Here is a 24,518-nt window from a genome sequence, read left to right on the forward strand (position 1 = left end):
AGTCCTTGGGGATAATGACTGAATTCAAGAGCTCTCAACAACGAAAACATGCTATTGAAATATCCAATCCAAGAGATGGATGCAAATATAATACAAAAGGCACCTAGTGACAACCATTCCTCTGAAGTCATCATTAAAAATCAAATAGTTGCTTATTGAGTGTTTCAGTATTTGCACTAAATGATTTGAAAACTTCCTGGTAGACAGAGGAGATAAAAGCAAAGGGAAGTGTGTCAAAACAAAGAAGATACAAAGTTTAGTAAGTGAAAAGAGTTTAATGAAGCCTCAGTAGTTTAAAGGAAATTAAATGGAAACTTTTAATCCTAACTGCTTTTTATCTGACATGCTTTAAGGAGTCTTTTAAAACTGATAAGAAACAATGAATAGGAAAAGAAAACCTGCTAAAATCTTTTTAGAATTTACATGATTCTTATTTTACTACAAGAAAGCATTATTGGGTACAAGGTGTGTTTGTGGATGTACATGAACAGTATATATACTTTCCGGATCATGTTGTGCTCTATACAGGTCTTTACAATTCTTCCTGAAAGTTAAAACAGTTCTTTAGAATTCAAAATGCGTAATCATCTGTAAGTTGGCACTTGTTAGGCTCTTGTCAGCATTGATACTGACATGATTTATTGCAGCCCAGTTCCAGCCAGTGTTTGCCAAATTCTTACAACATAAGTCCAGCAATAGGTGGGTAGAGTGCAGGAAAAACAGTGCCATGTTTCTCAGTCGGAGCTCCTGAAATGAGTGAAGTTACAGCTGTTGAATAAATGTCACTCAAAAGCAGTCTCTTGCTTTTTCTTACACAGCGGGCAACTTTCCTTTTGAATTCTCCATTTCTGTCTTCCCTCCATTCTTTTGCAGGATCAACATTAGCAGGTGAGTCTCCATTAGGATCTGGCAGCATAGAAATGACACTAATCATGATGGTTTCCACGGAGTGAATAGGCAGCCAGTGTTCCTCTGGCTTTTCATAGCCATATTTATCTTCCCCTGGCTAGTGAAGAATAGAAATGCATGCATCACCATTTTTGTCAACATTTGGGTGCCAGATTTCTGTAACGAATTTCATTTTAGGAGGCCTAAGGGGATAGTCTTTTGGGAAAGTGAGATAAGCCTGAAAAACATCGCCTTCATAAAATGTATCTGGAGGACCAATAATGACTTTCCATCGATAGAGATCATTGTCATCTATTCAAGTTGCTGAAAAGCCTTCCACTGGATTTTTATTGAGTTCTGCCAGCTGTCTTTGCAGTAGCAGTGAAGACTGCAACTCCGTCAACCTCCCCACCAAGGGCCCGGGCTGGCGTCGGGGCTTCCGAAGGACTGGGGACAGGCTCTGGGGCTGCTGGACCTGGGTGTGCTGAGGAACCCAGGCCCACACGACGGGAGCGCCGAAGGCGACAGAGGCTGGGCTGGGGCAGTGTCTCGCTGCCCGTGGAGTCCGCTTGCTTCTGCTTTCCTCACAGCGCCTCACACCCGGAAGGGGAGGGTGCCCGTGCCGCCGCGGTGCGCATAGGGCAGCATTTTTTTCTCTTAAAGAATATTCTAGATGTTTTTGTGCAGATGAAAAAGTTCACATATTACATGGGTCTGTGCTCTCTTCGTTTATGTACTCAAATGTTCCCTCCCTGCTGTCAATTCTGCACAGAGGAGGCATGGATCATTGCTCTGCAGCTGCACTAACGCTCCTATCTCCACGTCGCTGCACTAACGCTCCTATCTCCATGTCGCTCCATAGTTTGGTAGCCTAGAACCATGGTATGATTTCACTTTATAATGCAACTGGAGCAACTGGAAAGTTCTGAATTAAAGTCTTCAGACCTTTTTTGAGTGCCTACTCTTAAATCACCAGGAAATGCTTCCCACCAGCTATCTATTTTACGTTTGGTAGTGTATATATGTCCATGCCACTCTCTCACTTTGTCACAGCTTACCCTTCCCCCTCCCCACATCCTCAAGTCCATTCTCTAGTAGGTCTGTGTCTTTATTCCTGTCTTACCCCTAGGTTCTTCATGACATTTTTTCCCTTAAATTCCATATATATGTGTTAGCATACGGTATTTGTTTTTCTCTTTCTGACTTACTTCACTCTGTATGACAGACTTTAGGTCCATCCACCTCATTACAAATAGCTCAACTTCATTTCCTTTTATGGCTGAGTAATATTCCATTGTATATATGTGCCACATCTTCTTTATCCATTCATCCAACGATGGACACTTAGGTTGTTTCCATCTCCTGGCTATTGTAAATAGAGCTGCAATGAACATTTTGGTACATGACTCTTTTTGAATTATGGTTTTCTCAGGGTATATGCCCAGTAGTGGGATTGCTGGGTCATATGGTAGTTCTATTTGTAGTTTTTTAAGGAACCTCCATACTGGCTGTACCAATTCACATTCCCACCAGCAGTGCAAGAGTGTTCCCTTTTCTCCACACCCTCTCCAGCATTTATTGTTTCTAGATTTTTTGATGATGGCCATTGTGACTGGTGTGAGATGATATCTCATTGTAGTTTTGATTTGCATTTCTCTAATGATTAGTGATGTTGAGAATTCTTTCATGTGTTTGTTGACAGTCTGTATATCTTCTTTGGAGAAATGTCTATTTAGGTCTTCTGCCCATTTTTGGATTGCGTTGTTTGTTTTTTTGTTATTGAGCTTCATGAGCTGCTTGTAAATTTTAGAGATGAATCCTTTGTCAGTTGCTTCATTTGCAAATATTTTCTCCCATTCTGAGGGCTGTCTTTTGGTCTTGTTTATGGTTTCCTTTGCTGTGCAAAAGCTTTGAAGTTTCATTAGGTCCCATTTGTTTCTTTTTGTTTTTATTTCCATTTCTCTAGGAGATGGGTCAAAAAGGATCTTGCTGTGATTTATGTCATAGAGTGTTCTGCCTATGTTTTCCTCTAAGAGTTTGATAGTGTTTGGCCTTACATTTAGGTCTTTAATCCATTTTGAGCTTATTTTTGTGTATGGTGTCAGGGAGTGATCTAATCTCATACTTTTACATGTCCCTGTCCAGTTTTCCCAGCACCACTTATTGAAGAGGCTGTCCTTTCTCCACTGTACATTCCTGCCTCTTTTATCAAAGATAAAGTGACCATATGTGCGTGGGTTTATCTCTGGGCTTTCTATCCTGTTCCATTGATCTATATTTCTGTTTTTGTGCCAGTACCATACTGTCTTGCTTACTGTAGCTTTGTAGTATAGTCTGAAGTCAGGGAGCCTGATTCCTCCAGCTCTGTTTTTCATTCTCAAGATTGCTTTGACTATTCGGGGTCTTTTGTGTTTTCATACAAATTGTGAAATTTTTTGTTCTAGTTCTCTGAGAGATGCCAGTGGTAGTTTGATAGGGATTGCATTGAAACTGTAGATTGCTTTGGGTAGTATAGTCATTTTCACAATGTTGATTCCTCCAATCCAAGAACATGGTATATTAAGAAAATGGGAATAGGAACACACATATCGATAATTACTTTAAATGTAAATGGATTAAATGCTCCCACCAAAAGATACGGACTGGCTGAATGGATACAAAAACAAAACCCATATGTATGCTGTCTACAAGTGACCCACTTCAGACCTAGAGACACATACAGACTGAAAGTGAGGGGATGGAAAGAGATATTCCTGCAAATGGAAACCAAAAGAAAACTGGAGTAGCAATTCTCATATCAGAAAAAATAGACTTTAAAATAAAGACTATTAGAAGAGACAAAGAAGGTCACTACATAATGATCAAGGGATCGATCCAAGAAGAAGATATAACAATTGTAAATATGTATGCACCCAACATAGGAGCACCTCAATACATAAGGCAAATACTAACAGCCATGAAAGGGGAAATCGACAGTAACACATTCATAGTAGGGGACTTTAACACCCCACTTTCACCAATGGACAGATCATCCAAAATGAAAATAAATAAGGAAACACAAGCTTTATATGATACATTAAACAAGATGGACTTAATTGATATTTATAGGACATTCCATCCAAAAACGATAGAATACACACTTTTCTCAAGTGCTCATGGAACATTCTTCAGGATCATATCTTGGGTCACAAATCAAGCCTTGGTAAATTTAAGAAAATTGAAATTGTATCAGGTATCTTTTCCGACCACAACACTATGAGACTAGATATCAGTTACAGGAAAAGATCTGTAAAAAATACAAACACATGGAGGCTAAACAATACACTACTTAATAACGAAGTGGTCACTGAAGAAATCAAAGAGGAACTCAAAAAATACCTAGAAACAAATGACAGTGGAGAGACGATAACCCAAAACCTATGGTATGCACAAAAAGCAGTTCTAAAAGGGAAGTTTATAGCAATACAATCCTACCTTAAGAAACAGGAAACATCTCAAATAAACAACCTAACCTTGCACCTAATGCAATTAGAGAAAGAAGAACAAAAGATCTCCAAAGTTAGCAGAAGGAAAGAAATCATAAAGATCAGATCAGAAATAAATGAAAAAGAAATGAAGAAAACGATAGCAAAGATCAACAAAACTAAAAGCTGATTCTTTGAGAAGATAAACAAAATTGATAAACCATTAGCCAGACTCATCAAGAAAAAAAGGGAGAAGACTCAAATCAATAGAATTAGAAATGAAAAAGGAGAAGTAACAACTGACACTGCAGAAATACAAAAGATCATGAGAGATTCCTACAAGCAACTCTATGCCAATAAAATGGACAGCCTGGAAGAAATGGACAAATTCTTAGAAATGCACAACCTTCCAAGACTGAATCAGGAAGAAATAGAAAATATGAACAGACCAATCACAAGCACTGAAATTGAAACTGTGATTAAAAATCTTCCAACAAACAAAAGCCCAGGACCAGATGGCTTCACAGGAGAATTCTATCAAACATTTAGAGAAGAGCTAATACCTATCTTTCTCAAACTCTTCCAAAATATAGCAGAGGGAGGAACACTCTCAAACTCATTCTATGAGGCCACCATCACCCTGATACCAAAACCAGACAAAGATGTCACAAAGAGAGAAAACTACAGGCGAATATCACTGATGAACATAGATGCAAAAATCCTCAACAAAATACTAGCAAACGGAATCCAACAGCACATTAAGAGGATCATACACCATGATCAAGTGGGGTTTATTCCAGGAATGCAAGGATTCTTCAATATACACAAATCAATCAATGTGATACCCCATATTAACAAATTGAAGGAGAAAAACCATATGGTCATCTCAATAGATGCAGAGAAAGCTTTCGACAAAATTCAACACCCACTTATGATAAAAACCTTCCAGAAAGTAGGAATAGAGGGAACTTTCCTCAACATAATAAAGGCCATATATGACAAACCCACAGCCAACATCGTCCTGAATGGTGAAAAACTGAAAGCATTTCCACTAAGATCAGGAACAAGACAAGGTTGCTCACTCTCACCACTCTTATTCAACATAGTTTTGGAAGTTTTAGCCACAGCAATCAGAGAAGAAAAGGAAATAAAAGGAATCCAAATCAGAAAAGAAGAAGTAAAACTGTTACTGTTTGCAGATGACATGATACTATACATAGAGAATCCTAAAGATGCTACCAGAAAACTACTAGAGCTAATCAATGAATTCGGTAAAGTAGCAGGATACAAAATTAATGCACAGAAATCTCTGGCATTCCTATACACTAATGATAAAAAATCTGAAAATGAAATCAAGAAAACACTCCCATTTACTATTGCAACAAAAAGAATAAAATATCTAGGAAGAAACCTACCTAAGGAGACAAAAGACCTGTATGCAGAAAATTATAAGACACTGATGAAAGAAATTAAAGATGATACAAATAGATGGAGAGATATACCATGTATCTAGCAATTCTGCATCTATTTTCAGAAGTGATATTGGCTTGTGATTTTCCTTTTTTGTCCTTTTTTATCCGGTTTGGTATGAGTGTTCTAGCTTCATAAAATGAGTCAAGGATTTTTGACTGTCCTTCATATTATATTTCTTCACATGTTTTAGAGTTTTGATTTTTAGGCTCATTTTGAGTGGGTTTTTGTTTTTATTCTTTTCATTTTTCTGCTCACCTGCCTCCACCCCACCCAATGAGCTTTTACCTGATGATCATTTTGTGATAGCTTTCACCTTGACTCTGTGACTTCATTCTGGACCAGTTTTTATAAAGGCAGTTTGGGGTTTCTGTGCCATACTGATTGTGTGGACACCCATGCCATCATGAGGCCAGCATGTGACTAGGCTCAGTTTTTGGCTGGGGCTTGGGTCTCCAGCCCCACATTCCTAGACTCTTATTCTTCTAAAATATTGGTCTGCAGGAAATGGAAAGCCATGGGGCTCCCACCCCAGTTCTTGACTTAAGCAATGTACTTAGTTTCTGTCTGCCATCTTGGGTGTTTGTGTCTTGGGTTTATCCATAGGAGCAAAACTCCCTGCTGATTTTAGACAAAGAGCCCCCTGGGTCAGAGGCTTCCAGGAGTTTTCTTCTGCCACTGTTGAGCCAGATATCTCTTTTTAGCTTTCTATTTTTATACCTTATCTGTCATGGCTTTGTGTTCAGGCTAAAGGATGGATCAAAGCAAGAACTCATTGAGCTGCCTTGTTCAAAACACTCTTCCCTATCTTTCTTATTTTCAATTTACTGCCTTGTCTCACAGGGATTTAAAGAAACTATTTTACTTCATGATGCCAATGCAATGAGTCAGATAGAGCAGGTGTTCCTATCACCCCGAGTGACAAATGAGCAAAACAAGAAACAGAGAGTTCAGGTGCTTTAGTTCAGGTTTAGGGAATAGCTGGTTACCTGCAGAGCCTGTTCCCCCAGAGCCTATCCCAATTTTACTCTTTACTCAACCTTGCCGCCAAGAGAAATAGAACACTGAATGATCACGGCATTCATTAAAGACAATTCCCTTGACCAATTTTTCAATGTTTTTGATACCTTGAGGATTTTGTAATTTCAAGAATAGTATCAGAGGAGAAAATGTCCGATCTGCTGTCACGGCACTGGATTTTAATTTAGATCGTGTCGTTCCCACTTATTCCTCCCATTTACTTTTCTAGAACAAATTTCCATGCTCCAAAGTTCAATTCCATTCAGTTCAATTCAGCAAATGTTCACTGAGGCTCTGTCGTGCTCAGACAGCACCAGGTGGTATGGTCTGGTCCATGACTGGTCCAGAAAGGGGCATCCCCCAAATCACGCACAGATGAGCAACTCGTTTTCCACTCAACAAATATCTAGGAATCTCTTTCCACATGCCGAGCTCCTTGCTGGTCGTAGTAGATGACTGAAAGGCAAGTCCCTTAGTAGAACCTGTCCCTTGGTAGAGCTTACTGCTGGAGGACAGCCGACGTGGTCATTGATTCTGACATGTGAGGCAGAAAATGAAGAGTGGTGAAGTGGACCATGCAAGGATGGATGAAGAGGGCTGGACTGGGCCAGGAGATCAGCCCTGAAACTCTTGTGAGATTCCTGGTAAAAGTCGATACAGACTTGCCTTTGGTAGGGGTTTCAGAAATGAAAAGAAGTCCTGAGATCACTGCTGGGGGTGGAGGACGTAGTCATAGGTGACACCCTGGTGCTGTTGGAACCTGCACAGCGGTCCCCAGCAGAGAGAGAAGATCACTTCTGCCAGAAAGTCTTTGTGTGTGTTGGTGGGGACATGGGGGAGGTTAGCAAAAAAAAAGGATATTTTAGCTCTAATCTGCAAGATGGGTGAATTTGAACATACATTAGATTGGGCGCTCTACAACCTACCCATAGAGGAACTCAATAAAGACTGAGTTGAACTGACTAGTCATCCAGGGAAAAGATTTATTTATTGGGAAAAATTGTAAGGAAAGGGATCCGAGTTTAAACTAGGACACTACTTAGAATAAGGATTCAGTTTGAAAATCAAGATTGTTATCAACCAACAGGGACCTACTGTCTAGCACAGGGGACTATGCTCAGTATTTTGTAATAACCTATAAGGGAAAAGAATCTGAAAACGAATATATAAATATAACTGAATCAGTGTGCTGTACACCTGAAACTAACACGATATTATAAATCAACTTTACTTCAATAAAAATTTTTTAAATAAAATAAACAATTTAAAAAATTAACAAACAAAAGACTGTTATCAAAATCTTTTCACTGTTTACAAATTTTGCACTTAAAAATGAACTTTTTGGCCAACCCAATATTTTGGAATTTGCTTTTCTAAAGATTTCCTTTGAATATTCTTCCTCTCATCCCCTTTTGAGTCATGCTGGACACCACCCCTGATTTCTTCACTTTTTCTTTCAATCCCCGTGGAGGACCTGCAGCAACCCACATGAATCCAGACTTCCAGGCTGAGGTCCTGGTTGAAATAACACAGAAACCATGACAATGGCTGTGGACAGTCCGTTTCTAAAAAAAAGTGACCTTCACACACATTCCCAGAAAGGCTGTCTGCACTGGTTTTAAATTCAGGCTTGCCAATGCATTTCCATTTCAGGCACTTTGGCCACAAGAGTGCTTCTGTGTTATCAGGAATTGGAGGTACACTGAAATAATCTCAGACATGCAAAGAACTGAAGAGATGCTAATCTCACTCCTGCGTCTCCTTGTTCTCTGGCTGAGTAGAACAGCCAGCATATTGTTACCTTCGTGATTTTTAAATCCATAGCATTTAAAAAGATTAGACATATGTCAGTGTAAACTGGACGGATTGAGGGTTTTTGTTTAAACATAAGGACTATGCTTGTATTCAAATGTCAAACAATGCATGTGTAGGTTTAGTGTTCTTTCTTAGCCATAAATAACATTCCAGGCTGTAATTAATTTATCCATGTTCCTATCAGCACAGCATTATTCCAGGACATAAAGGGGTGGAGAGAGGCGGGGGGCGGGGGCAGAAAACAACACTGTTATTTCTTTTGGAAAAGCTTTCTTAATTGGATTTGTGCTCTTTTCATAACAAGGTGAAGGCTGTGGTTATTTGTCAAATGCAAGGGCAGCTGGGATGCCTGAATCCATGGGTCTGTAGCCAGATGCGTCGTCTTCTTTGAATGACTCGAGGGTGACAAAAATTAGTGCAAGTGCCCCTGAGACCTGGGCAGAGGCTGCTTAAATGACTATTTTAATGGACAATCTTGCCATCCACCCACCAGGCAACACTCAGTGGCACCATGCACTGCAGAGCCCCATAGAATTGATGCCACAGAGTTGAATTTGTTTTATGGGAAAGACAGTCCTTGCCCTAAATCAGCAGTTCCTAACACAGCAGCCAAGAATCATCTAGCACATCAGGGGTCCATAAGTCTGCGGAATTGTAGCTAAAATGTTGCACGTGTGTGCATTTGGGGTAAGGGTTGGGGAGAGCCATAGCTTTTCTCAGATTCCCAAAGGAATCCTGAAAAATCCAGAACCATTGCTCTAAAAGGACAAACAGAAGATACACATCTGAAACAGCCAAAAAGCACGTGCAACACAACATCTGAGCAAGGCCAAAACAAGTCAATGAGGAAGTGAGTTCCCAGGTGTGCAAAGTGAAGGAACAGCCAGAGAAAGGGCATTGCAGGAACTTTTTCCTGGAAGGGAAGGGCCTAGAATAAAAGTGACAAACTCAGTCCCTGCAGAACCAGGCAGGGCATTCCGTAAGCAGGGCCTGCTGAGTGTCCTTGTCAGGGAGAATGTGGAGTTTGCATTTTTCTGGAAAGGGGCTGGTGCCCTCAGCTCCTGCCTCTTGTTCTGTCAAATATGGGCATAAGTTTATAAATCCACTGGGTTTTGTGAGAGAAGCCAAAGTCTAGGTATTTAGAATAAGAGCTCTCAATTTTTTTTTTTTTTTTCTTTTTGCGGTATGCGGGCCTCTCACTGTTGTGGCCTCTCCCGTTGAGGAGCACAGGCTCCGGATGCGCAGGCCCAGCGGCCATGGCTCACGGGCCCAGCTGCTCCGCGGCATATGGGATCCTCCCAGACCGGGGCACGAACCCGTATCCCCTGCATCGGCAGGCGGACTCTCAACCACTGCGCCACCAGGGAGGCCCTAGCTCTCAATTTTTTTAATCTAAAAACCAATTCAAAATTAAAGCTAACAGGGACTTCCCTTGTGGTCCAGTGGTTAAGACTCCACACTTCCACTGCAGGGGGCACAGGTTTGATCTCTGGTCAGGGAACTAAGATCCCACATGCCGTGCGGTGCAGCTAGTCTAAGACTAGCATTCCCTAGTCTTAGACCTTTGCTGAAGATCTGGGATTTGAAAAAGTCCTGAGCTCCAGCTGAAGGATTGGAGATTCAATGACCATCATCAACCTCTGGTTTGTTAAGCTGGAAGCAGAGGGCCGACACCATGAACAAGGGCCTGGAGCAGGGGGAAAAGATGGGCAGTGCCCAGGGGATGGAGGTGCCTCGTTTGCTGGTCGGGGAACTCAGAGGGGCAGAGCCCTGGGAAATGAGCTTGGGAACTGGAATGGCCTGTAGGGTCCCAAGCAGGCTGAGAGTGTTTTCTTTTTGGAACAAGATCAGCCCTCGAGGGGGTTTTAGGAGAATGCCAGGAGAATGCCGCGTTTGGGAAGGATGCATCTTGTGTGCAGGACTCCCACCTAAAGAGGAGTCCTGGGAGGAAACTGAAGCTGGCCTCCTGTGACCAAGTGAATCAGGTGGGAGCTGTTGGCTAAGGAAAGGGGACAGAAAAGATGCGAGCATTGAATGGCCAGTAGAGAAGACGCAAACACGTCCAGCCACCTGCGTGGGATGGTGATGGAGCTGGGGCGGCCGTGGGGGGACCACACCCGAGGCAGCGCGGCCGGGCTCTCTTCCATCACTCTGTACCTCCTCACCCGTCACCGGGGCCAGGATGGGGACTTCAATGACCTTCCTCCTCCTTGTCTTTCTCGTGAGGAGGAAGTACTGCAATTTTCGCATACTACGGCACCCAGGTTATGCTCTGTGGCTGCTCCAGAAAAGTTGCTGGCTTTCCAGGTGTTTCTCACCGACAGGTGAGAGCTGCCCTCGAGGGTACCAGAAGCTGTGCCGTAAGGGTCAACAAAAAAGAAGGAAGGGGTCCTAAGGGAAAGGAATGGTCCCCAGGCTAACACAGGGGCATCTGGATGTCAATGGAACAGCAGCCAGAGGAAACGGCAAAGAGCTATCTGCACGATCCTGGGCTCCGTATGTGCGTCCTGGGTGGGTTACAATGAAGACAGTCCTCTCTGGGGACAGGGACTCTGTTTCTCTGGCAGCCTGTGGAAAGGGTTAGAAACTTGAGCAGGATCTCCGAGCTGCGAGTTGAGATTTGAGATCTTCCTAAGGAAGAACGAGAAGCGGCTGGAGCTCTGGCTTTGGATGTCACCTGCATTGAGGGGGGAGCTCGTGGAAGATGACGATAAACCCACCGAGAGGAGCAGGGCCCACATTTGCCATCCCCTCTCCCAAGGGACAGTTCCCAGTGAGGGGACCAAGAGGAATGGAGAAGGTGGAGGAGCCAGAGAAAAAAGGGAAATGACTCGAGGACTTTGTCGCTCTGTTGTTATGCTTGTTTAAGACCAATCACACCTGCACGATGGGCAGAGGCGAGAAGGAAAGAGTAAAAGGAGAAGGAAGAGAAAGAGAAAAGAAGCCATTTCAAGTTCGCCAAAGGCAACAAGATACTCTCGTATCCGTAATTGTGTTTTATCATTACAAACAGGGCATGACAACAACGATATCACTGCAATAAAATAATTCATCACACGTCGGATGGAGAGGACCAGGGAGAGAAAAAAGAATATCACCACTCATTAAGACTCTGTGCTTGCTTCCACTGCAGGGGGCACGGGTTTGATCCCCGGTGGGGGAACTATGATCCCGCATGCCGCAAAAAAAATCACCACTCCCAGAATACTTTACTCTTTTTTTTTTTTTTTTGGCTGCGTTGGGTCTTCGTTGCTGTGTGTGGGCTTTCTCTAGTTGCAGTGAGCAGGGGCTTCTCTTGTTGCAGAGCACGGGCTCTAGGTGCATGGGCTTCAGTAGTTGTGGCATGTGGGCTCCGTAGTTGTGGCTCACGGGCTCTGGAGCACAGGTTCAGTAGTTGTGGTGCACGGGCTTAGGTGCTCCACGGCATGTGGGATCTTCCCTGACCAGAGCTCGAACTGGTGTCCCCTGCATTGGCAGGCAGATTCTTAACCACTGCACCACCAAGGAAGTCCCTACTTTACCTTTTTGAAGATACTTCCAAGCACACAGTCTGCACAGTAACTGGGTGACAGGTGGGCAGACATCGACCGCCCCATCCCCTGACAGGGGGGTCTCTGCAGTTGTTCTGGAGCACACTGTCCATGCATGTTTACCTGGCCCATGGATTATTACTGAAAGCGTAGCACATAAATTCTACAGGACAAACATTTTTGCTTCAATGATCCATTTTTTCCTTCCTGGTGGAATCCTTTTGTGGAAAGGTGAGCAAAAAGATACTAAATACATACAGCATGACCTTGAGGGGGTAGAATGCAGAGAATTTTCAGATAAAGTTTATGTCTTTTTTCCTAAATATTAGAGAATATAGTTATTGCAAAAAAAGGAAAGGAAAACATAGAATCTATAAATAAGAAAATAAATACCATGTAAGCCCATCACTAGCACACAGAATTAACATCATGATGTGTTTTCTTACAGTCTTTTGAAATAATGCATAGCATCTTGTATGTACAATTTAGGGGTTTGCATTTTTCACTTAACATTACAAACTATTTGTAAACATTATCTTAATGACCACATAAAACATTCCAGTATGTAGAATAATATTCTATCATATGTAACATAATGTAACCACTTTTCTATTTTGAGACATTTAGATTCTAGTTATTTTAAGTAAAACTACAAAGAACTTTTCTATGCATAAAGCTTTTTTACAGTTCAGATCCCCTCCATAGAATAGATTTCACACAGTATAAGTACACATCAAGGCTATGGACACTTTAGAACTTTCCAGAGTGGCTGTGTGGGTTTAGACTAGCACCCGTAGTGCAAGGGAGTGCCAGCTCTGCCTGTGCTAGCTGGGCTGTGTCCTAAAGTGCCACATCCAATGGACCCCCTCCCACGCCTTCAGTGACCTCCTCCCCAAGAGAGCCCCCAGGCAGAGGCTCAAGCAGAAGTGACTGGCCCAGGAAGACTAGGAGGGTCTGAGAAAATGTCTTCTATCTCTAGGTCAGGAATCTAATTTCTCTGTTCCCTGCCTGCAGACCGCAAGCCCGGACCTTATTCCCCAACGCTTTCACTGTCGTTTGGGAATTGCCCGTCTCACGCTCGCCAACCCCCTACCCCTCCCCAAGCTGGTAGGCAGCTGCTGTGAAATTTGCCTGGAGGTTCCTGGGGCCAAGGCTCAGTTTGCTCCTGGCGGCCTGAAAGGCTGTTCCCACTGCCCCAGGAACTTCGGAGCTGGGGTGCCAACGCATGGGTGGCTCCAACCACCGACACCTGCGCACGGGGACCCCTGTCTGTCTGGTCCACAGCTGCACCCCCAGCTCAGAACGGGACACCTGTCAGTAGGTGCTCAATAAATGCTTGCCGATAGTTGCATGGCCACTGCTGGGGTTCAGGACGCAGCTAAAAGGAGTCTGCTGTGGTTTTGAGCTGATCTGAAGTTCTTGTTTGGAGATGTGTGAAGGAGTGTTTGGCGAGTGCTTGGCCGACAGTGGGGTTCTCCGGGACGGACTTCTTTTGGCCCCTGCGGCTTCTTGCCTGCCCGTCCCGGACTCCTCAGGAAGGTGTATCTGGCTGGCTGGCTGGCTGGCAGTTCTTAGACAGACTCTCTGCCGGCTCTGCGCTTACCCCGGGTGACAGAGCGCTTGCTGGAGACGCAGGGTGCGGAGGATCCGGGGGGCCCCGGGATAGCCTGGGGTGGCCCGGGGGCCGCGGGCTCGGCGGGGACGCGCGGGGACTGGGCGGGGCGCCCTGTGGCTCCGGAGGCCCCGCCCGCCCCGCCGCGCACTTGCCCGCGGAGCGCGCCGCCTGGGGCGCGGCTGTCGGTGCCCTGCGCTTGGCTGCCCTGGACCCCGCTGCGCTCCCGGCTCTCTCCGCGCCCCAGACCTGGTAAGTCAAGGGCTCCTGGCTCCCGGCTCCTCGCCCGGCGCGCGATGCCCCAGGCCGGCGACCCTGAGCGGGCTCCAGGCACCCAGTCTCAGCCCCTGGGCCACAGCGGGCGCCCCCAGGCAGGAGGCGCCGCGACCCCCTTAGTGGGAGACAGAATCGGTGGCTCGGCCTCACGCCTCCTTTCCCTCTGCCTTCTACACTTCTAGAACGCATGCCTAGAAAATCATCTCACCACCAAACAACGACAACATTTTCCCATTATTATTAAATTACAGTCGTTCCTGGAGAAAATTGGGAAAATACTTAAAAGCATCCAAAGAAAACTAAAACCGCCCATGATCCCAGCCCTCCGCTTGGTTTCAAAGACCTCCAGATGGGGCAATATTTGCAAACACACCCGGCCTCAAAGGGAATCTTCTGTGGCTTTTTTTGGACCAGAAAAGTCTCTTGGGCCTTGGCATCTCCCCAGGGAAAAGGCAGGGGACACGCAGAACGTTACTGGTATCTGATCTTGACTGTAGTAACTGGGGGAAATGTGGAACTTTTAGAAGAAAGTGGACCCAGTAGCAGTCACGTGTTATGTGCTGAGTATATCACGTTACTCGGCCCCGCCCCATCCCCGCCCCCTGCCCCCTACCCTCCATTTTTCAGACTGCTATATGTGAGCTGTTTGAGTCCACTTTTAAGTTAAGAAGGAGCTTCCAGCTCCATTGAGGAAGGGCCTTGTCAATAACCACGTTGTCACGTATGGTCACCATGGCGGGGAACTTTGCTGTGATCACACCGTTGCTTTAATTCATGTGATGAGTGAATCGCCAGAAGGCGCTGTTGACTCTGCTCTATGGGTTTCTAACCAGGGGGCAAAACCCCTCCGCTTGCTCGGCTCGGTTTCATGCTGCTCATCCGAGATGAGCTGAGGACGGGTCTGAGGAAGGCATTCTCAGCTTCCAGAATATTCAGGTATGTCTTGCTTTTGACAGGTTATTCAAAAGTGGATTGTTTTGAAAATAAAAGTACCCCTTGAAGACATCAGAGGGATTCACTCCTGTCACCTTAAGTCTCTGAAGGCAGAGCCGGTGAGACAGTTTCTGTGTGGTTCGGGCTTTCCAGTAGTTGAGGGGGACATTTATTCACTCATGCATCCGTGCATGCACTCCTGCATCTGTGAATATTGGCTGTGCTCCTGCCACATGCCAGACACTGTTCTAGTCTTCGGGATACATGGGAACAACACAGGCAAAGATCCCTGCCCTCAAAAGCTTACATTTTCATAGGGAAGACAACCAATAGACAATGAACAGAATAAATAAGAAAAACTATACTAGGTGCAGGTGATCAAGTACTATGGATAAACAGGAGAGCAAGATAAGAGTTACGGGAATTGGGGAGAATGGGTGAAAATTATGCTGTATTATTGACAATTATTGATGACTTTAAACCTTTTTAGGAATAAGGTGGGTTGCAGATATAGGTAGTTATTAATATAGTTATACATAACTATATTAATAATATAAAATTTAATATACAAAATAAAGAATGCCAATAAAATAAATATACATAAAAATAATGTAAATTTTATTATATCAAAACAGACTACATTGAAAGAGGTTTTCATTTGCTTACACCAAGCTCTTTCCAGAGTGTATTCTACTTTGTTGATCATTTGCTCTCACATTCACATTGTAGTTGTATTAAATTTAATACTTTGCATGCCCACTGAATTCAGCAAACCCATATGGACTCATTCTGGGGGCTGGAGTGAGGGCAAGGTGAACGATACAGTCTCTGATCCTCCTGAGCTCCTGAAAATGCATAGACGAGCCTACAAATGATTACAACACAGCTTAGAATCTGAGCGGTACGGACTGGGCACTATGAGGGCTCAAAGCAGGGGATGGGACATCTGGAAGGGGCTTCACAGGTTAGCATAGGAGTGCGCTTTTGGAGGACCAGTAGAATTTTGGCAGGCAGACATGGTGGTCATGACTCTCTTGCAGAGAGAGCAGCAAAAGCAAGAAACAGGAAAGTTGTGGGCTTGTTTCATGCCCCCCGAGTCATCCCATCATCCCCAGTTTTCAGATGAGGAAACTGGGGCTCCCCAAATTCATTTAACTTGCTGAGGGTGAGATTCTTCCTTCTATGTGACTTCAGCTCCCTTCCCAGAGTCTGGGAATCCTGCTGCCATCCATTCTCCATGCCAGAATGCTCATCCTTTTTCCAATGTTGAGTTTGACCAGGTCCCTCTCATCAGCTCCCTGGTTCACATTTCCACCTTCACACCCCAGAGCTCCTCTCTGCCACCCCCAGAGAGGTCTGGGATGCTCTTAGCCCTGTGACCAGACTCAAGAACCACACCACACATCCAGCAGGGAAGCGGCAGAAAGCCCTTTACAGATCTTTGAGGACAGTCAGATGTGGTGCCTCTGTATAGGTTTCATCCTGACTGTTTGAGAACTTGGCCACCTTAGTGATTCCTCTCCCAGGAGAGAGGAAGGTGAGAAGCTCAAGACAAAGCCAGCTGACTGCCTGGAAGAGTCCGGGCCCCTCTTTGCTTCTTTGCTGCTAGGAGGTAAATATATCTCCAGAATTTGGACATCGTGTTTCGACAAAGATGAAGACAGTTGACAGTTATTTCCAGGGAAAATTGGCTCACAGAATTCTTGACTCAGTAAGATCGATCATATTCCCCCAAAGTCAGCTTATCCATAATTGTTTCTACCCTAATTCTGCTTCCTGAAACAAAAAATGAGGATTTCAAAACCGGATGCTCTTTCGAGGAAATGCTGACAAGAATGGCAGGAATGTCATCCCCATCCCACCTAGATAAGCAAGCTACGGTACCGGTACCGTCTGGGAGCCGCGAGGAGTAGCTAGGACTGAGCCAGGGCTGGGACTCGGATCCCTGACGTTCCTCTTTCCCTGACTTGCCCCCAGAATCTGTCCCTCTCAGTAGACAGCTTGGAGTCAGCCATGAAAGCCTTGCCCTTTAAGTAAATACGTAAGAAAGAATGAGAGGTGCGGTACTAGGAAATCTGTTCTAAAAGCCGGTTAGTGGTGCTGATATGAGACGGATCTGGAACTCCTGGGAGAAAGGCAGAAGGGGCGGTGTGTGCCGGGAACAGCGTGACATCACCTACTTCCCCCTCTCCCCTGGGTGCAGTTGGAGCGTTCGCAGGATCCCGGGGTGCTGGAGGCCCGCTTGCTGTCCATTTGCAGCTCAGCTCGGCTGTCCACAGTCCCGAATCCTGAGTGATTCTCAGTAGACCAGCAGCTCTGGGACTCAGCTTTGATGGAAAAAAATTGCACTAACCTTCGTTGGGGGGCAGTGTCTATGCCTCCTGCAGAGTCTCAAACACAGGCAGAAGCAGAAACTTCTAGACCCCCACCCCACTTCCTTCTTTCTGGGTCCAATAAGGCCAGTTTGAGAATGTTTATAGCACAGGCTGAGCATCAAACTGGTTGTGTTTGGAGCTGGACCTCCCTGGTCCCTGCTGCTTCTTCCTCCTCCAGCCCCCTATTCCCTGTGCGAGCTACAAAAAGCTGTGGTTCTCGCCAGTGGGGCAGAGGGGTCTTCTGATGGCATATGTAGGTCAGAAGCCAGTTCCCAATTAGGTAGACTCAGTTTTACCTGATACAAGTAGCTGGCTCCTTGGTCCCTTTGAGCTTAAATACAGATCTGCCTTCTCTCTGCAGGGTCCTGAGAACTCCTTTTTCTATGCTAATAAAATGTGAGTCCATGGCTAAAAGTTAAAGTTTAGATGTATTTTTGATCAGAGACGTGACCTTGGGCAAGTCAGCTCACCTCTGTGGAAACCAGTTTTCTATGAAGTTAAGACTGTTGGATCAGCTGGTCTCCAAATCCATTTGAGTCCAACAGTCCTAACTGTGGCCACTAGACAGTGCTTTGGCATTATAATGGATGTGAACTTGGGACATAAACCCACAGCTGTTGTGCAGATTGGGTTCTGTGTTGTTTACACCATGCTGATTATTAGAGGACATTGCCAAACTCATTTTGTGACTCAATACACAAAAACACCACGTGACCCAGCATGCAGGCCTTGAGGGCACAGAAGGCATTTAGCAAAAGCGATACAATAAATTAAGTGTGAAGTCAGCAAAAGATTTTTCGTTAAAAATGTAGAGTTTTTATTTGAAAGGCAGTTAAGTAACTTGGCTTTTCTGGTCCAGCATAAAGTTACGACAGGCTTATCATAATGTTGAGGTGCCAACGTGAGTTAGGACAGGGACAGCTGAGGTCATGGTGATGACTTGAGAATTTCTTTCCGCAACTCCTGTTCAGATTTTCTCAGGGACATGCAAGACCGAAAAAGAAAATCTGAAAAACAAAGATTGGAAAATTATGCTATGACCTTATTATTTCTCTTCTTATATAATTCTTTCGGGTACTCTGCAGCACAAAAGACTGATTGGTTGATTTCCTAAGGGCCCACATCATAGCTCAGTGGTTCTCAATCTTGACTGCAAAGTAGGATCACCTGAGAAGCTTTGAAAAGTCCCAATGCCAGACAGGAACCCAGACCAAGGTCTGTCTTCCTCTTCTTATAAGGCCACCATCCTATCAGATTAGGGCCTTACCTTTATGACCTCATCTAAGTTAATTACCTCTGAAAGACCCTACCTCCAGGTTCAACTGCATGAGGGGTTAGGGCTTGAACATATGACTTGGTGGGGAGCACAATTTGGCCCATAGCGTATAAATTAAAAGGCACACGTACGACACAGTTTGTGTATTAAGGGAACTCGTTCTGGTGATCACCTATGGAGGTAGGGACTGGGAGTGGGGAATAGAAATAAAAGTGAATCAATTTATCCCTTGATCAGTCAAGGGAGGGCATTATGCTGATCCCAGGTGGCACACACCGTGACCGAGTACTCCTCCATTATACTCTGGTAGGGCACCCCTCTCACTGAGATTTTTAAAAACTGTGTGGGGGGTGTGTGTGTGTTGGGGTGGGGGGGTTTGGGCCAATACATATTTTTTGATTTCAGGTTGCACTTTTCTTTTAGAAAGTTTTCCTGGAAAGTTCACTCTCCCGCAGTGAAACCTTGACTCCCAGGATGATCCTGTCTAACGCCACGGCTGTGACACCCTTGCTGACCAAGCTGTGGCAGGGGACAGTTCAACCGGGCAACAATACATCCAACCTGGCCCGCAGGTCCGTGGGCCATGATGACGGCAAGCTGGCGGCACTCTATATCCTCATGGTGCTTGGCTTTTTCGGCTTCTTCACCCTGGGCATCATGCTAAGCTACATCCGCTCCAAGAAACTGGAGCACTCCCATGACCCGTACAATGTGTACATCGAGTCTGACACCTGGCAGGAGCAGGACAAGGCATACTTCCAGGCCCGGATTCTGGAGAGCTGCAGGGCGTGTTATGTCATTGAAAACCAGCTGGCTGTAGAACGACCCAGTGCATACCTTCCGAGATGAAGCTGTCATCCTGACCCCGAGACTGGTCAGAATTGGACAAAGCCTCCCTGATGATCTGATTTTTCCAATTACATGTTCCTTATATTCTTTACTGCATGAATATAATTCGGGTTTTTTTTTCTATCATAAGGGGTGAAAGGTGGATTAATAACACTATATTTCTAAAATCATTTTCCTTCTATAATAGGCTGTGAGCCATTCCCCAGTATGTGCCTTGTTAATTGCAGCAAAATCCCTAAGATCATGGCCTCTGAGAATAAGAGCTGTCTTTCCCTGACTTCCTTGCAGCTAGCGAGGTCCTGTGTATGAAGTTATGGCCAGTTAAAGTGGGAATGATGAGGGCAATTTCCCAGTGAGCCTTGAAAAGGAAAGGATGCGTCCTCCAATCCCCTCTCTCCCTTCCCCGTGGCTGGGACATGGATCAGGTGGTGAGCCAGTTTGGACTCTGGAAAAGGACAGTGTATTCACAGATGGCAGAGAAATAAGAGTCTGGGTCCCTGGGCCATGGCATGGGGCAGGGTCTGGTCAATCACCAGCTCAGACTTTAGAGGAAAGGGAAACTAACTCCGATCTTCCTTGGGGCAGGGTCTGGTCAATCACCAGCTCAGACTTTAGAGGAAAGGGAAACTAACTCCGATCTTCCTTGGGCCAGTGTGATTTTGGTTTTTGTTAAAGTAACAGAATCAATATCCTAACGAATACGCCTTCCTTATGGGACTGAGACCAAAGGCATCATGTTTCCATATTTGTTGCAAGCACACTTCCCCACTTGCTACGGGACAAGACTTTGCCCTTTTCACTCCTACCCTCACCATGGTGGCTCTATCCTTCCCTTCCTCTCCTGCCTCGTCTTCCTCCCCATGCCCACCCTTCACACACACACATCCCAAACACACGCTCCTACCCACAGGCACGCACGTGCACACAGAAACACAGAAACACACACGGATGCACAAGGACACACACACACACTACCTACTCACATAGCGCAGTTGAGATGCAGAAGGAAAAAACTCCTGCTTCAGAATGTGTACCAAGGGGAAGGTACTCAGTTTTCATGGCAGGAGGGAGGGTTGCATCCACCACCTCAAGAGCTCAGGCGAAGGCGTGGGTGTGGGCAAGGGGCAACACATGGGACTGAGGTGGCAAGGCCTTTTGAGGTAACATGCCCATCGTGGTTGAATTGTGACCCCCCTCCAAAAGGGGTCCTTTTGGTTGAATTGTGACCCCCTCTCTTAGCTCTTCAAGTCCTAACCTGTGTATGTGACCTTATCTGGAAATAAGGTCTTTGCAGATGTGATCAAGGAAGGTAAGGTCATTGGAGCGGGCCGTAATCCAATGTGACTGACATCCATATAAGAAGAGGGAAATTTGGGCAGAGATAGGAGTGATGCAGCTGCAAACCAAGGACCACCAAGGATTGAGGGCCACCACTGGAAGCTGGGAGAGGAAAGGAAGGATTCTCCCGGACAGCTTTCAGAGGAAGCAGGGCCCCAAGACCCCGTGATTTCAGACTTCTGGCCTCCAGAATGGGAAGACAGGGGTTTCTCTTGCTCAAAGCCACTCAGGCTGGGCTAGTTTGTTCCAGCAGCCATGGGAAGCTCACACAGCGCCTCTGCCCTGACCACCCCTCCAGAGACAGCACTTTCCTCCTGGCCCTTCTCCTCACAAGACAGAGATTCCCTTGGAAACTTCCCTCCCAACTGAGAGCTGGGCAAGGGATTCAGGGGTGGAGGCAGACAGTACCAGGGACTTGCTCACGGCAGTGGAAGGAGCCTCGTGAGCATGGCCTGGCCTGAGGGACTCAGAGGACGTGTGACCTGGGTCTCAGCCTTCTTCCCTGGCTGCCCTTGGTCACCTGCGCCGTCCTGAACACTCGCCTGCCTAGGCATTCCTTAAGAGGGTGGAATACTTAAATAAAACATACTTGTTAGAAACCTGCACATAATATAAATTAGAAGCAACACGTAAGTATCGCTGGCCATCCTCCAATAGGCGAATGGGGCCCAGTCCTTGCTTCATGTAATAGACAGCGATTCCTTTGTGAGCTTGGGGGCAGGGCTCCCAATGGGACATCTCTTGGGCAGAAGCCTGGCAGAGTTACTACAGTCCTCGAGACCAGTGGTTATTTGCGTCAGAGTCCTTTGAAAATCTAATGAAAGCTATGATCCCCCCAACTCGCACACAGACACATTTTACCCACAATCTTGGGGGTTCTTGGGCCCCTAGAAGCCCACCTATGACTGCTGGCATCTCCTGGCTGCGTGTGACTTCCCTGCTGTGACAGACACAGCTGGCCCCTAGTGAAGGAAAGCAGGCTGGGCCCGAGAGTTTGGAGAGGGACCCAGAGCGCACGTGGTCCACAGCGTGATTCACAGCGGCAGGCAGACTTGGGTATTCCAGGCACACAGACTAGTTCTTTATCACTGGTTCCCTTCCCCGCTGAGGTTCTTGCCCCTTTTAAGGCAGAGGGAAATCCCATGAGCTTTAGTCCTCCCTGTCGTTGAAGCACCAGGCATTCAGCTCACTTCCCCACACCCCTCAAACCTCTTATAAGCCACACATGTTCAAATGCTTGTTACCATATTTAAAATTTTGGGTGAGCATTCGTAGAATGCTTGCTAGGAGCCAGGCACTGTTCTAAGCCCTTTCAAACTAGAATCTCAGTGTTTTGTGCACAATATTTTATGTGTTCATTGAATAGGACAACATGCCTTTTGAGGTATTAAAAACATCTTTTTAAAAAACTAGAGTCTTTTATCATGATGTGTAGTGTGTGTTTTGTTAATATCACTATGATCCTTTTAGAAATTGGATGTGCGTTCTCGGGGGGCTCCGGAATAAGGAAGTATGATTGCCCGTGGATAAACTCTGCCATAGACACCCCTGATCCTACAAGTAGAAAACAAGGGAGCAAAGCCCCAGGTGGAGCTGCAGGCAGACTGCCGAGCGCCCCCTCCCCTATTACCCAAGCCTCCTGCTGAGGGGGTGGGAGGCTGCCACTGCTGCTGAATCCCAGACGTCCTCAGCCAGCCAGCAGCTTGGACAGACTCTTGATGGACTTGTGAGATTTTACTAGAAGTTGGAAATCTGGATATTTATTTGATTTTTTTTTAAAGTTTTTGGCCTCACCCCACGACATGTGGGATCTTAGTTCCCCAACCAGGGTTCGAACCCACGCCTCCTGCATTGGAAGGCAAAGTCTTAACCACTGGACCACCGGGGAAGTCTGGATATTTTTTAAAATCTCCTGATTTTTGAATGTGGACAACTAATTCAATTTATTTTTTTAAATGTGTGGGCCAAACAAGCTATGACCTTGAACTGAATTCTGCTCAAAGACCACTGGTTTACAACCTCTGCTTTAAGGAGAAAAAATAGCTCCGGGCCAGCCCCAGGCCACACTTGATAGAAACCAGAGCCAGGGAGGGCAACCTGCATCTGAAGGACTGCCCGGGGCTTCCCTGGTGGCGCAGTGGTTGAGAGTCCACCTGCCGATGCACGGGACACGGGTTCGAGCCCTGGTCTGGGAAGATCCCACATGCCGTGGAGCGGTTAGGCCCGTGAGGCATGGCCGCTGAGTCTGCGCGTCCGGAGCCTGTGCTCCGCAACGGGAGAGGCCACAACAGTGAGAGGCCCGTGTACCGCAAAAAATAAATAAATAAATAAATAAAATGAAGGACTGCCCGCCATGGTGGTAGAGGCAGGTAGAATCAGTGGCAGCAACCCCCGAGGTGTGGGCCTGGCCAGTGGACCCTCAGATCCCAGCCCTCTGATAGGATGCTGCATCGGGCTGTCTTTACCTGGCACCTCGCATTCAGATGCCAGGCCCCTCACCCTCTGTCACTATAGAAGAGGGCATTACAGCTCCAATTTTGCTCTGCAGATTCTTGGAACCAGTTGTGGAGTCCGCCCTGGAGAGGTGGATCCACTCTATGAGCAGACAAACTAGGCTTGTCTACAAGACTGAGGGCTGACCGTGGACTGGGGTACACTAGCCAATACGAAGAATGGCATGGCACCTCACGTCTCCTGGAGGCACGCAGCCTGGCTAGGCGAATGGCTCCAGATTAGATAGTCCCCACGTGCAATTCACCAGACAGCTGGCCTTGGAGAGCAAGCTCCCTGAGGTTTAACTAGACCGTGGCTGTCACTTAAACTGCTGAGGAAACTGAGGGTCAGCGAGGTTCAAGGACACACCCAAGGTCATCGCTTGCCTGACGGAGGAAGCCGGCAGGAGGTGTGCTTCCCTAACGTCTGCCCTCACTGACAATTCAGGGGTCCCTGGGGGTCTGTGAGGTGGGGAATGAATGACGGGGCTCTGGTTTTATTCTTTTATGCACACTAACTCGACTTGATCATGCTTTTTTTTTTTTTTTTGCAGTACGCGGGCCTCTCACTGCTGTGGCCTCTCCCGTTGCGGAGGACAGGCTCCGGATGTGCAGGCTCAGCGGCCATGGCTCATGGGCCCAGCCGCTCCGCGGCATGTGGGTTCTTCCCGGACCGGGGCACGAACCCGTGTCCCCTGCATCGGCAGGCGGACTCTCAACCACTGTGCCACCAGGGAAGCCCGACTTGATCATTCTTTACGGGATGTCATTTAGTAATATCAGACAATTTATTCTCCAAAAGGGTCCTCCTGGTTCCCTCCCTTTCTAGGCCCTTTAATGGCGATTGTTGTTCTCCTTTTTAGCCCTTGTTTGTTTAACCTTTTGGTTTAGTTTGTGTCTTTTAGGCTCCAACAGTTTGAAGTAGGGCTCATGATGGCTCAAGGAATTCAGCCAGTTCCAGAGGAGAGTGGCCCAAGTCCCTACAGGTCGTTGGAACAGTCAGTGAGGGACTTCTATACCTCTAGGATAGGCTAGGGTCTGTGGCCCCCATCCAGCAGGAAGAAGTTTCAGAAGAAGAGAACTTCAGCCCCTCACCCCTTAAGAATAAGGGTGTAGGGTCTCTCAGGGGGGAATGAGACAGGCTGGGACCTGGGACCCTTTGCTGCAGTGCTGCAGTACT

The 24,518-nt window shown here is 46.1% G+C and overlaps 2 protein-coding genes and 1 pseudogene across 2 annotated transcripts in view; 2 read left to right on the forward strand and 1 right to left on the reverse strand.

Moving 5' to 3' along the window:
* Positions 1 to 676: 676 nt before the first annotated feature.
* On the reverse strand, positions 677 to 17,261 carry LOC132490394 (ubiquitin-conjugating enzyme E2 Z-like; annotated as a pseudogene).
* Positions 17,262 to 19,133: 1,872 nt separating this feature from the next.
* On the forward strand, positions 19,134 to 19,508 carry KCNE1 (potassium voltage-gated channel subfamily E regulatory subunit 1). Its single transcript, XM_060098772.1, has one exon. It carries the CDS (start codon positions 19,134 to 19,136, stop codon positions 19,506 to 19,508), a length of 375 nt encoding a protein of 124 aa, XP_059954755.1.
* Positions 19,509 to 23,199: 3,691 nt separating this feature from the next.
* SMIM34 (small integral membrane protein 34) overlaps positions 23,200 to 24,518 on the forward strand; it is a 28,270-nt gene continuing 26,951 nt past the window's right edge. The window contains exon 1 of the mRNA XM_060098773.1: positions 23,200 to 23,242. Coding sequence (XP_059954756.1) covers positions 23,200 to 23,242 — 43 coding nt within the window. The remainder of the gene's footprint in view (positions 23,243 to 24,518) is intronic.

Source organism: Mesoplodon densirostris, chromosome 5, assembly GCF_025265405.1.
Source record: "Mesoplodon densirostris isolate mMesDen1 chromosome 5, mMesDen1 primary haplotype, whole genome shotgun sequence".
Classification (NCBI taxonomy): Eukaryota; Metazoa; Chordata; class Mammalia; order Artiodactyla; family Ziphiidae; genus Mesoplodon; species Mesoplodon densirostris.